This window comes from Piliocolobus tephrosceles, chromosome 7, assembly GCF_002776525.5.
Source record: "Piliocolobus tephrosceles isolate RC106 chromosome 7, ASM277652v3, whole genome shotgun sequence".
NCBI lineage: Eukaryota > Metazoa > Chordata > Mammalia > Primates > Cercopithecidae > Piliocolobus > Piliocolobus tephrosceles.
In genome coordinates, this window is record NC_045440.1 from 135,555,755 (window position 1) to 135,572,161 (window position 16,407).

General features: G+C 33.4%; 1 protein-coding gene across 1 annotated transcript in view; it reads left to right on the forward strand.

The window, feature by feature from the left end:
- Positions 1-16,407, forward strand: part of EFR3A (EFR3 homolog A) — a 97,062-nt gene that overhangs the window by 49,698 nt on the left and 30,957 nt on the right. The window contains exons 6-11 of the mRNA XM_026454564.2: positions 847-996; positions 2,765-2,902; positions 6,526-6,604; positions 9,866-10,001; positions 12,028-12,195; positions 14,610-14,701. Coding sequence (XP_026310349.1) covers positions 847-996; positions 2,765-2,902; positions 6,526-6,604; positions 9,866-10,001; positions 12,028-12,195; positions 14,610-14,701 — 763 coding nt within the window. The remainder of the gene's footprint in view (positions 1-846; positions 997-2,764; positions 2,903-6,525; positions 6,605-9,865; positions 10,002-12,027; positions 12,196-14,609; positions 14,702-16,407) is intronic.

Genomic DNA, 16,407 nt, shown 5'->3' on the forward strand with positions numbered 1-16,407 from the left:
ATAGCCATCATATTTGACCAGAAGGAAAGTGTTTTGAGACTAATTGGGCCACCAAGTTAGCTCTGCTTGAGATTTTGTTCTGTTACAGTTTTTAGAAACTGTTTACAAGTCACTTTTCTTCTCATTCTTGAACCTGTAGATTTTTATTTTCTTTTGCTTTTTTGAAGAAGTATAAGGAAGAGCTTGAGGAGGTTTGGTGCTATGATCTGGGATGGGAGGATAAGGCAGCATTCTGTCACTACTATATTGATACATTTTAAGTCACATTATCCGATTATTATATGATAATGTATATGTGTTTATAGACATATTTGTATATATATGGCTGAGGTTATCTGTGCTCCATTTCTGTAGTTCTTATTTGTAATACCTTTTAAAAGAACCAGCTTAGTCTTCTGTCTAGGTGGACTAAGGGAGTTGGAGGGCTGTTAGGGAGGAGCAGTGAGAAGTCTGGAGAAGCATGAAGGGTGTTGAGAACAGGGAAATCTGTGTCCTCTCAGCTCTGAAGACTTCCGGGTCAGAGATGGAGTGTCATTGTCGTTTTAAGGAAACCTATGTTGTTGGGTTTTTAAAATAGAAAAATAGATATTTCTGTATTTTAGAGTCCTTGTAACTTTTTAAATGCTGATTTTAAAAACATGATATTTAAAGTAAGCCTTTTGGGGGCATATCTCTGTGTCTGTTAAATTTTTGAGATTTACTTTCTTAGACTTGTGTGTTATTTTAAGATATTGTATTGATAAGATAACAGTATTTACTTGATATCCATTCTCTTAGGCAAACAGACTTATTCAAATAATTTTTTTATGGCTCATTTTCTTCCCTTTTTTTTTTTTTTTTTTATAGGATACGAATTGCTGGAATTAGAGGTATTCAAGGTGTGGTTCGCAAAACAGTTAACGATGAACTTCGGGCCACCATTTGGGAACCTCAGCATATGGATAAGATTGTTCCATCCCTCCTGTTTAACATGCAAAAGATAGAAGAAGTTGACAGGTATTTAAAAAGATACTAGTGTTGAGACTGTTACTTTTATATATATGTATGTGTGTTTGCTAGGATAAGAATGTTTTGTCTTTAGTACTCTGTAAAAAGAAGTCTCATAAAGTTAAATGAGTTTAAAAATATGTACCTTTCTGAAAAAATTTTTAGTCTGTGGTGATCACATTAGGCTTATAGTAGACTACAGAATATTACTCATACACTTAAGCCTTTCTTTTAGAATAAGTTTACAGTTTATTTGCCACTAGTTATTGAATATTCAAATTGCCGTTTTAATGAATACTACTTAAAGTTACAAATGTGAGTAACAGAAATTATAACTTTACTTTTGTTAATCTGAAAGATCCAGCATACTTTTGCACAGGGAGTTAGAACTAACCAAAATAATAATGATAATGATAATAATAGCTACCTAAACTGTATTTTATTTTTTCAACAAAATGGTTAGACACTGTTCATACTTGATTTGTCGTAAGATATTTTGGAATTGAATATTGTTTTGGGATTTATGCTCATTTTTTCTTTTTCCCCTACAACATTCACTTGCAGTTAGAATTCTGTACTTTATTCCACTTTTTCAAATACTAGAAGCATGCTTATCCCCCACATTTTTGTTGCCATACACACAGATAATGAGTTAATAAACGAATAGTAAAATATTATAAATAATATTTTTAACATTTAATATAAATAATATATTAATAAATATTTCAGAAGCAATATTCCCCAATGGCTTATTATCCTGACTTTCCTGGTTCTTCCAGTTTGAGGAGAAAAATTTGAATCAAATTTAAAAGTGATTCAATCTGTAGTTCTAAATTTACATTTTATTTATGATTTTAGTGATAATATGTGTAGTAGCAACATAAAAGTAGTCTAGAAATGATATGTAGTTGATAACTGTATGGTAACACTTAAACATTGATGATAATTTACAGTAATTACAGAAAGGATTCATGCTTAATTCCTTAGATGTGACTGTCTCCAGTTTTGGGAACCTTTCCTAAAGTGTGAAACTTGATGTATTTTAGCACTATCTGTATTTTCCTATTCTTGGTACTGTAGCTGAGGTGAAAGTTTCCTTATCTCAAATATTTACTATTTAAAGGATCACTAGCTAGTTGGGAACCCATTTTCCATAATTATGGCTCTTGAAGTCCAGGATTAGCATAAATAAAATACAAGAAATAGCTCATTGGTTGTCAATTCTTAAGTAACTACATTTTTTCGTGATATAATCCCAGTGCCACATACACATTTTTAGAATTATTATTCATAAATTCATTAGCCTAAAATAATGTTTCAGGATGTGAATAGAATATTGTCTGCTGAAGACAGCTACATATACAGATATTCTAATTAGCTTTTATTTTTTATTTACAGGCTATGTCATAGTTTTTCACTTTATTTTTGCCCATTTACAGTTAAATTAAGGATACCTAAACACAGTCTCTGGGCCCTGTGTTCTTTCTAAGATTTTGCTGTAAATATAGAAAAGTTGAATGAAAGTGAATAACAAGCTGCTGAGTGTAAGAGACATTCTGTTAGAAATAATTTGCACAGCCAAGTTTATTTCTTCAATTTGAAAGAGTGTATGATTCATTTTGGTGGTGTTAAATTCATGAAATTAGAATTAAGCTTTATATTTGCTGGAGGATAAAAAGAAAATGCCATTTTAACATTTCTAAAAAGTAAAGTGTATTGTTTATTAGAACTAATATTAAAATTCTTGTGTTTTTCTTTATTTCTCATTCTTTTTTAGTCGCATAGGCCCTCCTTCTTCTCCTTCTGCAACTGACAAAGAAGAGAATCCTGCTGTGCTGGCTGAAAACTGTTTCAGAGAACTGCTGGGTCGAGCAACTTTTGGGAATATGAATAATGCTGTTAGACCAGTTTTTGCGTAAGTAGTTTTTCCTGGTTATTTGTGACTTTGCTGTATTAATTCTGTGTTAACTTATTTATAGAGGACAACTACTTTTTTACTTGCATGAGTGAGTTATTAATGGAACCAGTGTAACGTTGTAGAATTAATACAGGACTGAGTCATGCATGGTATATTTGAACAGTGGTTCAATTACTTAATTAGCTTTTTCCCTTTAAGCATGAAGTATAATAATATGTTTAATATCCTGGGCATTGTTTAACTTGAGTATCTATTTACAGACCTTGAAATGCATATGTGCAGTGAAATATTTAAACAAACAGTGTCTAAGTATGATGTATCTTCTTCTACTAACTTTCATGGTCAGTTGTTCCTGGTCACTGGCTTCTATTTATTAGCTGTCTTTTTGCCATGGCTGGGCTGCCTTAGATCACATTCCCATCCCTGAGTAAATTCATCTTTTACATAGTGATTAATCAGAGCAAGAATATTAAATATCTCATTGGTACTTTCATGCTCTCCTCCCGGCAAAATACGTTAATGAGCTTTGAGTTTCTCCACGTAGACATGATCTCTCAAGCCTTGTCAAGCCATTGTGTTTCTAACTCAGTCACCAGATGATAGATCTACTATAAAATATTCTATGTAATTTCTAGACGTTTTTGCTAGTCTTTCTTTTGTTAAAATTCACCTTGTCCTTTTCTCCTTCTGACTGTAATAGTGGCTTTATAGAATATATACGATATTCCTAGTGTAACATCCAGAATTCTTTAGGACAGATGGATGTTCGTAGCCTGGGGTTCAAAGTTGAACCTTAGTTACAAGAATCTATAAATCACAAAATTATATTAAAAATTAGAGAATCATTAGATTTTCAAAGGGATCTATGTTTCCTCCCACCTCCAAAATATTGAGCTCTACTGTTTAAATGTTCTGTAAGCTTATGGAAATGCTACTAAAAATTAATCAGAATTATGCCAAATATACCAAGGGCAAATTTATTTTTTTAATATCCAGCTAGACATGCTGACTTAACATCAGAATTCCATTTTTTTATCTTAATACTCTTAGAACTAATCTATAAGACCTTAAAAATCTAGAGAGCCAGCTTGAAAGAAAGAATTTACCAAATAAGCTGTACTTGAGTTGAATAACATGAACTGAGTTATGTTCTTTTCTATATAGAACTTAAAATTTCTGATCATGTATTAGTTGATTAAATTAATCTTAAGTAAACATGTGATTACACATTAGCTGTTTAGTTAATTAAATATTAAATGCCCTCTGCAAGTGAGGTGCCAGATATTTTGGGAATATATGCATTAATAACAAATTTGATGGGTGACTGACATGTATAATATTTATAAAATATATGGATTATGAGAAAAGGACAAAAAGTGCTCTAGTAGTTCAAAACAAATAATTCATGTCTAATTTGAGAATTTAGGGCCAGTGTCTTTTTTTTTGAGACAGAGTTCGCTCTTATTTCCCAGGCTGGAGTGCAATGGCATGATCTTGGCTCACCACAACCTCCGCCTCCTGGGTTCCAGCGATTGTCCTGCCTCAGCCTCCCGAGTAGCTGGGATTATAGGCGTGCGCCAGCATGCCTGGCTAATTTTGTATTTTTAGTAGAGATGGGGTTTCACCATGTTGTTGAGGCTGGTCTCGAACTCCCAACCTCAGGTGATCCACCTACCTTTGCCTCCCATGTGCTGGGATTACAGGCATGAACCACAGCACCCTGCCAGGGCCAGTATCTTTTAATGTAAATAAAGGTAGTTATCAAAAACTGCTCTGGAAATTGTATTTTATTTGTAAAGAATGCTTTTGTTTGACGTTGAAGTAGATTTTTAATTTCAATTATTATTTGAGTAAAGAAAATCAAGGATTTAAAAGAAATTTTGAATATCATATTTTTAATCAACAGTAAGTACAAGACACTGATAATGTTGGCTGGAGTGTTGTATATAGTTTAGGGGTTACAGTGACATAAGAGGGAAAACATTTAGACTGTACTATAGAGATCTTAAAATTTTATATTTTAAGTTTATAGATAATCAGTGGAGACCTTAGCTCAAAGTATAAAGTGGCTCAAATTTCCCTTTGAGAAAGTTAATCAGATAGGGCTGTATAGGACAAATTTGAGCCAGGACCAGTATGTTAGCAGGTTACTGTAATAAAATTCTTGACAAGTAAATTTGCAAACTCTAAGTAATTGGTAGCATGCTTTAAGCAGTAAATAAAGTTTGTTTTTCTGCCTCTTAGCAGATAAATATTGTATTGGACAATATTTAACTTGACTATTAGGTAAGAATCCATAAGATCATGATAATACAGGTCATATTAGCATTAAAGATTTATTTTATATCTTCTGAGAATGAAGATGGAAGAATTTGACTCAAATTATAAGACATAAACTACCCAGTTTATCAGATTCAGGTTAACTGTGCATTTGTTTTCTGCATTTTGCTCTATAAATTTTCTGAATGTGTTTGTATCACTGCCTCTGTCCACTTTATTTTAATTAGCGGGTTTCATTTCTGCCTTCTACTCTTCATTCAGGCTTCTTCAGAACAGGTAGCCATGTTCAAATGCCTCTTCGAATGTATAGAGCCTAGAGCATAGTATGTAACACTAGTAGACCTTAATAACCATGATGATTCAAGAGGGATTTCATGTCTTTTGTTTTGTACCATTTCCATTTTTAATGACCCAAAAAGTAATTATTACTTTCAAGGAAATATAGGTCATATCAGGATGTGCCATTTATTAGTTGTATGAACTTGAAAAACTCATTCAACCTCTCTGAGCTCCAATTTTTTCACCTTTGAAAAGATTTGAATGCATGCATTAAGTGGTTTATTTATATATTAAAATAGAAGCTACCACTTATCAAGTGCTGCCGCGCCCTGTGACTATGCTAACCTTATATACTTTATCTTACTTAATCCTTTTACCCTATGAAATGGATGTTGTTGTTGTCCCCATTTTCCAGGTCAGAGAACTGATCCTTAGAGAAGTCAAGTAACTCACTCATGGACAAGGACATATAGGTAGAAAATGAAGTCAGAATTCAAATTCTCATCATTTTATTCCTGAACCCATGGTCTAGATTAACCATTAAGGTTGATAGTATATGCCTAGCATAAAGTATATTTTCAACAAATGATAGCTATAATAAAGCTGGTTTTGATGTGTAAGGACAATTTTTAAAATTTAATTTTGATATAGTAGGTGAGAAGTAGCTCTGGCAATCTGTGAATATAATCTAAGGCTGTTCCCCTGGTATTTTCCAGCCTTACATTTTTCCTTCCTTCACCCTCTTTCATTCAGATTTACTTGTTAGTTAAAATTACCCTTTGAGAGAAGTAAATTAATAAATCACAACATTAAAAAAACCAGTGAATCAGTAAATATTTGTTGATTAAATGTTTATGAAACTATTTCTGGTCCACAGCATTGCTTTAGAAATAGCTTTAATTGCAACATATATTTCATGAAGTTCATTAATTAAGAATTAAATTGAAATCTTGCTTTTCTTTTCGGTAGTATTCTCACTATTAAGCTTTTCCTATTGAGGTTTCTAGAGGAAGAAAGTATAATAAAATAGAGAATTTTAAAGTAATTTTTGTTATTTGCAGGCATTTAGATCATCACAAACTGTGGGATCCCAATGAATTTGCAGTTCACTGCTTTAAAATTATAATGTATTCCATTCAGGTAAGGTTTGATTAGCTATTTACTATATATAAGTAATTTTGGTTCTGTATAGATAAGCACATTATCAAACATGTGGAAAGCTGTAGGATATAAATCATTGCTCTTAATTTAGCTCTTTTGTCTCATACATTTTCATTGGCTACTTATTTTCTTATTTGCTAAGATGAAAAGATAGATCTAATAATAAGGATAACTAAGTCATTCTGTCATGGTTCCCCTCAGAGCCAAGGCCAACACAGACAAGCTTCTTGACAGTCTCCTGCTATCCCCTGATTCATTGAGGGTGTTGTCTTTTAGGGGTTCTGAATTGTCACAGGGATATCTGATCTCATAGCCTACCTTTCCTGGATGGCTCCTAAGCTTTATATCTAGTCTCCTATGTATACAACCATTTAAATGAGTAGCTTTGGGCACTGGAGAGCTGAAGATGTGCCTGGGACTGCTGTTGGCCTCAGTGTGCACTCACCTTTCCAGATGCTTACCTTCTTGTGGAGTTTAGACTAAGGGACTTTCCTTTCTTGTCGCTTTATCTGGATATCAGAAAGTCTTATATATAGCTGACCCTTGAATAACATGAGTTTCAACTGTGCAGGTTCACTTACAGTATAGATTTTTTTTTCCCAACAAAATGCAGATCGAAAATCTATTATTTGTTGGATTCAAAACCCCACGTATATGGGGGCTGATTTTTTTCCTCACAGGGCCAACTGCAGGATTTGAGTATGTGCAGATTTTGGTATGGAGTGGGGCTGGAACCTATCCCCAAGTATATCAAGGGATAGCTATAGTCTAGTATTTTACTCTTGTGTTATGACAGGGTTTGACAGTTTGGGAAACCATGTGTAATATTTCTGGAAATGGTAGTATATACTAGAATAGAAATTTCTGTTTATTATCATTGTACAATTAAAACTTTGGATAGCTTTGATTGTTTTAATTGCCGTTTACCATAAACTTGGTGTAGGTATCACTCTTAGGTAATATTTCACCCTCTCTCCATAAAACAAACTAGCTAGTCTTGACCAGGATTTATATCCTTAAGGGTTTACATAGACATAGTTTCAAATATAGTAAAGCATTTGTGGTAAAGGGAAAATATTTTACTTAAAGCCTGTCTTTTATGCTAAATTTATTTCTTGAGGGTAACAAGATGTGATTAAGAGTTGTACTCTGAGATCAGACAGAATGCACTTTTAGGCTCTTCCTTAAGAATTTCTGCATGACCTTAGACAAGTTACTAAAACGTGCCTTATTTATACTGTGAAGGGCATGAAGTAATTGAGGTGAACCTACCTCCTAGAACTGTTTGCGTATATAATATATATAAAGTACTTAGAAGAGTGCCTGCTTCTGGTCACTTCTGAATGAAATGCTCTTTTGTTATCATTGTTATTATGTTCAATGTTATAGTCATATATTAGCTCAGGAGTCACCAACTGAAAAGTAGTAATAATAACTAATACATATTAAGCGTTTGTCATATAATAGACACAATTTGGGTGCTTTATACAAATGAACTCATTTAATTGCCCCAAGAATCCTATGAATAATTGTTATTGTTTAAATATTATAGATGAGAGAAACTGAGTTACAGGGAGATTAAATAATGCTCTCTTAATCTGAGAGTTATTTAGCTATTAAATCATAGAGTCAGAATTTGAACTTGGGCGAGTTTGACTCCAGTGCTTATGTACTTAACCACCACTGTATTACGTTGTGTCTTAAAGCGATTCATCTGTTAGCATTGCTTTAAACTTCGGTGTAAGGGCAAATTTTACCATAGATAAACGAAACCTCAGTACACGTGACTTCAACATACTGTATAACATCTTCGCACTTTTCCTTCCTTTCACTCCATATTCTTTTGTTTAATACATGATATCGTTCTTGAGTTGTTCTTTATAAGTAGAATGAACACATGCCCTGGTTTGCTTAGTGTACTCATACTTTATAATTATTGACAATACCTCCTTCACTCTCTGCAGTGTCCTCATTTGGACAATAAATCAAATGGCTACTCTTACCTATAAAGGCAAACTAATAACTGCACAAGGTTCACACATCAGAAGTGTGCAGCTTCCTGGACAAGAAGTTCAGTTTCAGGTTTTGTGTGTGTCTTCCTGCCTAACATTCATCTATTTTAACATAGCTTTAAATGAAAAGCAGTAAAGATGAAAACACAAACTTAGTTTTTACCTTGGGTGGTTTTAAAAGTAGATGTGTATTATGACAAAAATTTGAGAAATACCTAGAGATGAAATCTGTTACTTGATAGAGAAGGAGGGAAACTTTTTGCTTTTGAGCAGAGTAGCCATTATGCATAGGGCACTCCTGCTTCTTATCAAACCACACATTCCAAAGGAGAGAAAGTAACCAGCCTGAAAACAGGGTGGGGGGACCTGTCTGAAGGCAAATACAGACAGGGAGATTGAGAGCCACAGGCGCTTTTTACAGCTTGGTGCTTCATAGTAGACTGATCCTTACTCATGGGTGTAAGTGTAGGTTTTAAAAAAACAAAACTTAGCTACTCTTCAAAAAAAAAAAATCTATTCACTGGAATTAAAAATAAACATTTTTTTTGGCTGTCGTTTTTCTGTTTTAGGCCCCAACATCATTCAGTACGGTTGATCAGATATATTTATATGTGATAAAATTGCCTTTGTTAATTGTACATCTTTTGATATCTCCTTGATTTAAATTTTGTCAGGTACACATCGATAATATTTTCATTTTGACACTAGCTCTTGATTAGGTGAGTGTTTTGACTGTTTAGATTTTTAGGTGTCCATGTTAAATAGTATTTATCCAGTTTGGGTATGGAAAAAATACTGTGAATGTCATAATTTATGTTTTTTACAAAATTTTATACTATTATCAAATCAAAGTGTATAAATGCACTTTGTGAAATTACAGAGAATATAAAGATAATAAAAATTTCTCATAAATCGCTTTCTCAGAGGTGGCCAGTATTAATCTTTTTATATATAATTCTAATTTACTGTTTAAAAACTAGATTGAATTTTATTAAACATAGTATTGTGCAGTATGCTTTTTTTCACCCAGAGTGTCATAAATATATTCCAGCATCTGTGTTTATTCTTCAAAAGAATGACTTTGTATTGTGGCTATTTATTGTCTCATAACATTACCACCAGTCACTAATTGGACATTTATGTGTCAGGTGGTTTTTTTCAGTCTTAGGAATTCTGCCAAGGTACATGTACTTGTTTATACATCTTTGTACTGTTTTGTCTCCTTCAGGCTCAGTATTCTCACCATGTGATCCAGGAGATTCTAGGACACCTTGATGCTCGTAAAAAAGATGCTCCTCGGGTTCGGGCAGGTATTATTCAGGTTCTGTTAGAGGCTGTTGCCATTGCTGCTAAAGGTTCCATAGGTGAGTGCCAGTAAATAAAATGTGCATTAATCTGGTTCAAAGTGTTCTTTCAGTAATTATAGCAGTGTATGAAGAACTCTTTAAGAATATTTCTATATGTTTTTAGATGTACAATAATTTTTTCTTTTTGAAATTTGGGTTTGTGCAATTATTTTCAGGCTTCTTTAGTGCACAGTTAAGTATTTTCCTCCACATCAATTCCTCCTCCCTTTCCTTCTTCTAATAAAGGTTTTTGAGTATTCACTATATACTGAACATTGGGAGAATGCAGAGACAAGACACTGATAGTGTACTTGTGATTAGACAGCTCCACCTAATACTGTAATATGTGGCAAGCTTTGATCACATATCACGAAAAAAGCCAGGGTTTATAGAAGGGAGGGAAAATGGATTAGCACAAGCAAAAATTTTTGTGGCCCTTTTTGGGTAGAATGTATAGTGTTAGTTTAGAGGTCAGAGAAGTGGCTTTAAAATTAAGTCGTAGCCAAATTGTGGACATATTCCTTTAGCTGATTAATAGTCCTTAAAGATTTACTGTAATCTTCATGAGAAATGTGCTATAGGATAATTTTTCTGGCAGCAAAATGTAGGGCACATTAAAAATAACAAGTTAGTGTCATTGTATCCATGAGGGAAAGAACTTGCCCTTGCATGGAAGCAGCAGGAATAACAATGTCAGGTTGATAGGATTTGATAATGGGTTAGTGAGAAGAAGGGGTAGTTCAAAAATTATGATATTATACCTACATGTAACTACAAAAATGGAATAGGGCATATTAGAAATACAGAAGTTTGAAGGAGAATCTGGTTATGGTTTCTTTGCTTGAAACTCAAAGTAGATATATATTATGTAATGATATAGTCATCCCTCAGTATCTGCAGGGGATTGGTTTGAGGACTCCTGAGAATACCTAACTCTGCAGGTACTCAAGTTCTGTGTATAAAATGGTGTAGTGTTTGCGTATAACCTATGCACACCCTCCCATATACTTCACATCATCTTTCGATTACTTACGATACCTACTGCACTGTAAATGCTATGTGAATAGTTGTTACACTGTATTGCTTTTTTAATTTATTTATTTTTTTATCGTGGGTTTTTTTTTCCCTGAATATTTTCAGCCCATAGTTGGTTGAATCTGTGAATCCAGAACTGCAGATATGGAGGACCAACTGTATTCTTTTGTTCTTTTATTGTCAAATAAAGGTGGGCATCTTGGATATGAATTTTCTATTTTATCTTGTAACTTAGAGAGATAAAACAGGTTATTTAATTGCAAAGTTATTTAATTGGAAATATGAAATAAAACATAGATGATACATTGAATCATCACGTTGATTAATGTCTACTGTGTGTTAGGTACTGTGTGCTAGGCTCTATACATTTGAAGAGGCATTTAAACATGGCTACCTGTCCTGAAGAAGCTTGAATCAAGAGTAAAAGGCAGAAGTGAAACCCACTAATTAAAGTAAAGTGGACAGAAGCAGCGGTAGAAACATATGCAGAGAATTTATAGAACAAAAAGCAAGAGAACAAATGCAGTTAACCTGAATCTAATAAATTAGGAAGTTTCTGTCTCATAATTGAGGCATATTCTCCCTTCCTCAGTCTCAAAAGATACAAAATAAATATTTGATGCTTCTGTGAGCTATATTATATAATTTCATGGATTCTTATCCAGCGGTTAAGTTAAATATTGTCCTAGTACACATTATTGTGAACAGATAAGATTACATAGGTAGAAAGTTTTTGGTAATTCTTGTATGCACATACACGTTTTTTAAGGGTGGAACCAGAGATTCAAACAGTGAGTTACTCATAAATGCCCAGTGTTTGTTGGTATAATGAGGGGGCTTTCTTAATTATTTCTCATTTACTCTTTTTTAAAAAAATGAAATAGTTTATAAATTACTATGGATTTTTGACTAAAAAATTACAAAAACAATCTGTGGAGAAATAAGATAATTGACTTCAAATATGCAATACTAGAAACATGTATCTTCTCACATAAGTGATCCTTTATAGGTCCAACAGTGCTGGAAGTCTTCAACACCCTTTTGAAACATCTGCGTCTCAGTGTTGAATTCGAAGCAAATGATTTACAGGGGGGATCTGTAGGCAGTGTCAGCGTAAACACAAGTTCCAAAGACAATGATGAGAAGATTGTGCAGAATGCTATCATCCAAACAATAGGTGAGTACATTTCACTTTTCAAAACTGTCATGTAAAATAGTGATATACAAAGCTCTCACGTAAAGTCCTGGACTATTATAGTACATTTGTCAAAGATGAATGATAGCTTAAACTTCTGAAAACTTTATTTTCGAAAATAAGCAAGCGTGAGAATGGAACAAAGAACACTATGTTGTTCCATTAAATCTGCAGGACATGAATCCATCTACTATTAACATTTTATGGCGTTTACTTTTTCATTTGCTTTTACTCTGTCTTTCCTGCATCTCTTCCTCCCTTCTCTCTCTCCCTCTCTGTTTCTCTCTCTCCCTATGTGTGTCTCTTTGTGTATGTATGTATACGTGGGAATACACACATACACATGCATATCTTTTTCTAAACCACGAGATTATACAAGAAGTTGCATACATCATGGCCTATTACTACTAAATACTTTGATGTATTTTTCCAGAAAATAAATGTATTTTTTAATATAACCAGAGTTAAATTGTCAACGTCACTAAATTTAACATTGATCCAGTACTTGAATCAACCTTTCATATTTCAGCTTTATCAGTTGACCCAATAATGTACTATATTGACTTTTTTCCTTGAGTCCAAGATTCAGTCTAGGACCATATATTGCATTTAGTTGTAATATTTTTTTAAGTCCATTAGTCAGGAACATTTACATTATGACATGGACATTTCTTAAGAGTAAAGTCCCCCTCCCACTTTTTTAAAAATAGAAAGTTCTTCATTTGGTTTTGTAATGGTGTTTCCTTGTGATTAAATTCAAGTTAAATATTCCTAGCTGGAATACTACATACGTTATATGTTCTTCTCAGATTACCACATCCAGAGGTACACACTGTAACTTGCTCCTTTTTCATTAAATTAATTTTGATCACTTAAGGCATTATTATATTCCTCCACTATATGGTTTTAGTTTTTTCCATTGTAAATAATAAGCAACCTCTGAGAAGGCACTTTCAGACCATGGGGATATTCTGCTTTTCATCCAGACTTAAGGTTAGATTTAGCATTCGTTCATAATTCTTGTCTGAATTAGTCTTTACCATGATGGCTGTAAAATGATGGTTTTTAAACTCTAGCACTCCTTCCAAAACTATCAGTTGCCTCTCAATGTTCTATTGTAAGCAGGAGCCCCCTTTTCTACCTCTCTATGTATGTAAGAATGCATGTATTTGTTTATTGGTATGAACTCAATGGATTTGTATTTTCATGGTTTATAATTCATTACTATAGTTCATCATTTTGATGCTCAGATTGTCCCTGATTTGGCTCATGGGAGCTCCTTCAAGACATCCCCCAACCCCCCTGAATCTTTTTTTTTTTTTTAAAGCACTGCCTTACTTGGGTAAGCTGTTCAGACGAATTCTATACTTTCTGCCCCAGCCCTGGAATTAGTCATTTCTCCAAAGGAGCTGTGGTTGCTTTTAGTGGGTAATTTCATTTCACAATTTCACAATTGTATTCCTGGGGTTTAGTACCTAATTTCTAACCTAATAATAGTTTCAATTAATAGTAGAGTCGTATATATATTTCTTCTGAAACTAGGCTTACGCCTTTTATCTGGGTAATTTTTTCACTTGTGGGCTACTTATTTATAATAATCTTTTGGGATACTTAATACAGAGTTTCTCTTGGTCATCTTGTTTTTAAAGTTTTATGGATATGCATACATGGATTGTGCATCTCCGTTGACACCACCTATTTATTTATTGGACATATGCATACACCATTTCTTGTACTAGGGCTTCATGATACATGGGGCTCTCACCTTGTGGAGGCATTTGTTGATCTGCTTGGAGTGGTACCTCTATTTCATCTAGCTGCTGTCTCATCACATGTCTAGAAATTGTGCTCATTAAGGAAAATACCCAGGAGTGTCTCATTCGACACACTAACACAGAGTAGGCACTTAAGATTTTGAGACTGACTGAAAAGACAAAACGTAATAAACTCCAGCGTCACCATGGAGTCATAATAAAGCATAGACATTCTAGTTATTGCTTAAAATAATTAGTATTAATGTATAGTGAACCTCACTTCTGTGGTGACCTTTACATTTATTTGGGTTATTTATAGATTTTTTGTGATATTTGAGGGTGTTAAATCAGCTAATCTTGATTTCACAGAATTGATTTAAATTGCTTTAATGACTTCTAATTAATTCAGTGTTACTGTTTCACTCTAGAATATTTAATGTATTGTTTCTTAAGTATTTTATTATAAAGTGTATATACAGAAGACTCAAGCCATATTTCTGTGATACAACACATTCAGAATAACATGTAAGAATTTAAAAATGAGAGGAAAGAAATGCAGTGTGGCACAGTAAGATTTCTCATTCAAAATCAAACTTTAACGAAAATCTGGTTTCCTTAATAGTTTCCTTTTTAATTTCTCAGTGTTCTGGCAGTTGTCAGATCGTGTGGTTATTCCTGTCGGTGGGCCATGGAACAGGGCTGCTGTAGCTTTTGCACTTTTAAGTTATCAGCCTGTTGGCCAACTCCTCTTTCTTTTAAAATAGTGAAGAACATAGCTACCTGCTGTGTTCTTTTCTTCTGGACTCATTTCTGTTCAGTAGTTCAAATACAAATAGCAGGTATAGAGAATGAGATGCTTTTGGTGACTCTGTCCTTAGAGCTAATCATATTGAAGACTCCGACCCAATTTTAAGTTAAAAAAATAAAGCAATTCTAAAGCATACATTAGTTGCATTTCTTTCCTACTGTTATTATTTTTAGGTCTTTAATAGTCTTGTGTCTAATTAACATCAGATATAGTGGACTCAGTTGACCGTATGCTTGGGAGACAAAAATAAGAGTTTTTTCTTAGGACAATGGTTCTTAACTTTGTTGCACGTTGAAATTACCTCAGGATCTTAGAAAAGCACTGATGCTTGGACTTCCACCCCCAGATATTCTGACTTAATTACTTTGGTATGTAGCCTATGCATCAGCATGTTAAAAGCTCCCCGAGGTAATTCTAATGTGCAGCAAAGCTTGGGAACCACTGAATTAGAGAATACTATTCCATACATTTGAAAAACATGAAGAATGACCTTGAATCAGAGATACAAATGTTGTTGAATACAGGGAAGTATGATAGTGCTTGTTAACTCCAAACTTTTACTGTAGTTAGGTGCTATGGTAAAGAGAAGTGCAGGGTACTTTATGTCCTTGTGGTAATAACTAACTTGTTTGAAACAGAAGGTCAGTGTCCAGTTTTCTGCAAGACTAGGAATGTATCTAGTTGTATGGAAGAATTATAGAATAATAATAATAGCATAGGCTTTGGAAATAAATAACCCTTATCTCAGGCCCTAATGTTAGCTGTGTAATTTTTTGGTAAGAGTTCTTAACTTCTCTAATCCTCATTTCCACAAGAGGAAACTGAGCCAAATAAGAGAACTTAGACTCATATTTTGAGGATCCAAGTACAAAATAGTTTCTTATTTCATAAATATGTATTCTGTAAGTGTTAACTACAGTAATATACTTTATGGAGATGGAGTCATGTTAAGGTTACAAGAGTTTTGACTGCTAATGTACGTGGTTGTGGGAAATGACCTTTTACCCCTAAGTCCAATCAAAATGATGAATAGAACAGTTTGACTTTGTATAAACAGATCATTAACTCCAGTAATAGAAGCTGAACAGTTACATTGAAAAGTCAGCTTATTCTTAAAAAATATTAAAAATGCAGAAAGTTTCTGTAATGACGACATTGAATTTTAAGAAAGGAACATAACAGCCATGATTTGATAGTCTGTTCCAGTCTTTCAAAGAAATAAGAAACTTTTAAAGTGTGAGTAAATAATTAAAGGTTATAAATCTTTTGTGACCAGGAAGTAAGTATCAAAAGCTACAGCAGATAAATTTAAAATATTCTCAGAAACTAGACTGCATAAGAAAAATGACAAGTAAGTTATTATTTTTTACATCAGTTGAATTATGTATGTTGAATTAATTCACAGGGTTTGTAAACTGTAAATTTGGCTTATTATAATGACATTCAGATATTTGAGCAATCCTGGAAAACCAGAGTAGTGACTAATTATTGACTTCTTTACCAATGTGTGGCCTGATTACTGGAACAAAAATCTAGGCTCACAATGTGTGAACTAGAGTTTCATCAGAAATACTACCAAAATATTTTTCCTTTTTTTTCTTTTCTATTTTTTTTTTTTTTTTTTTTTTTTTT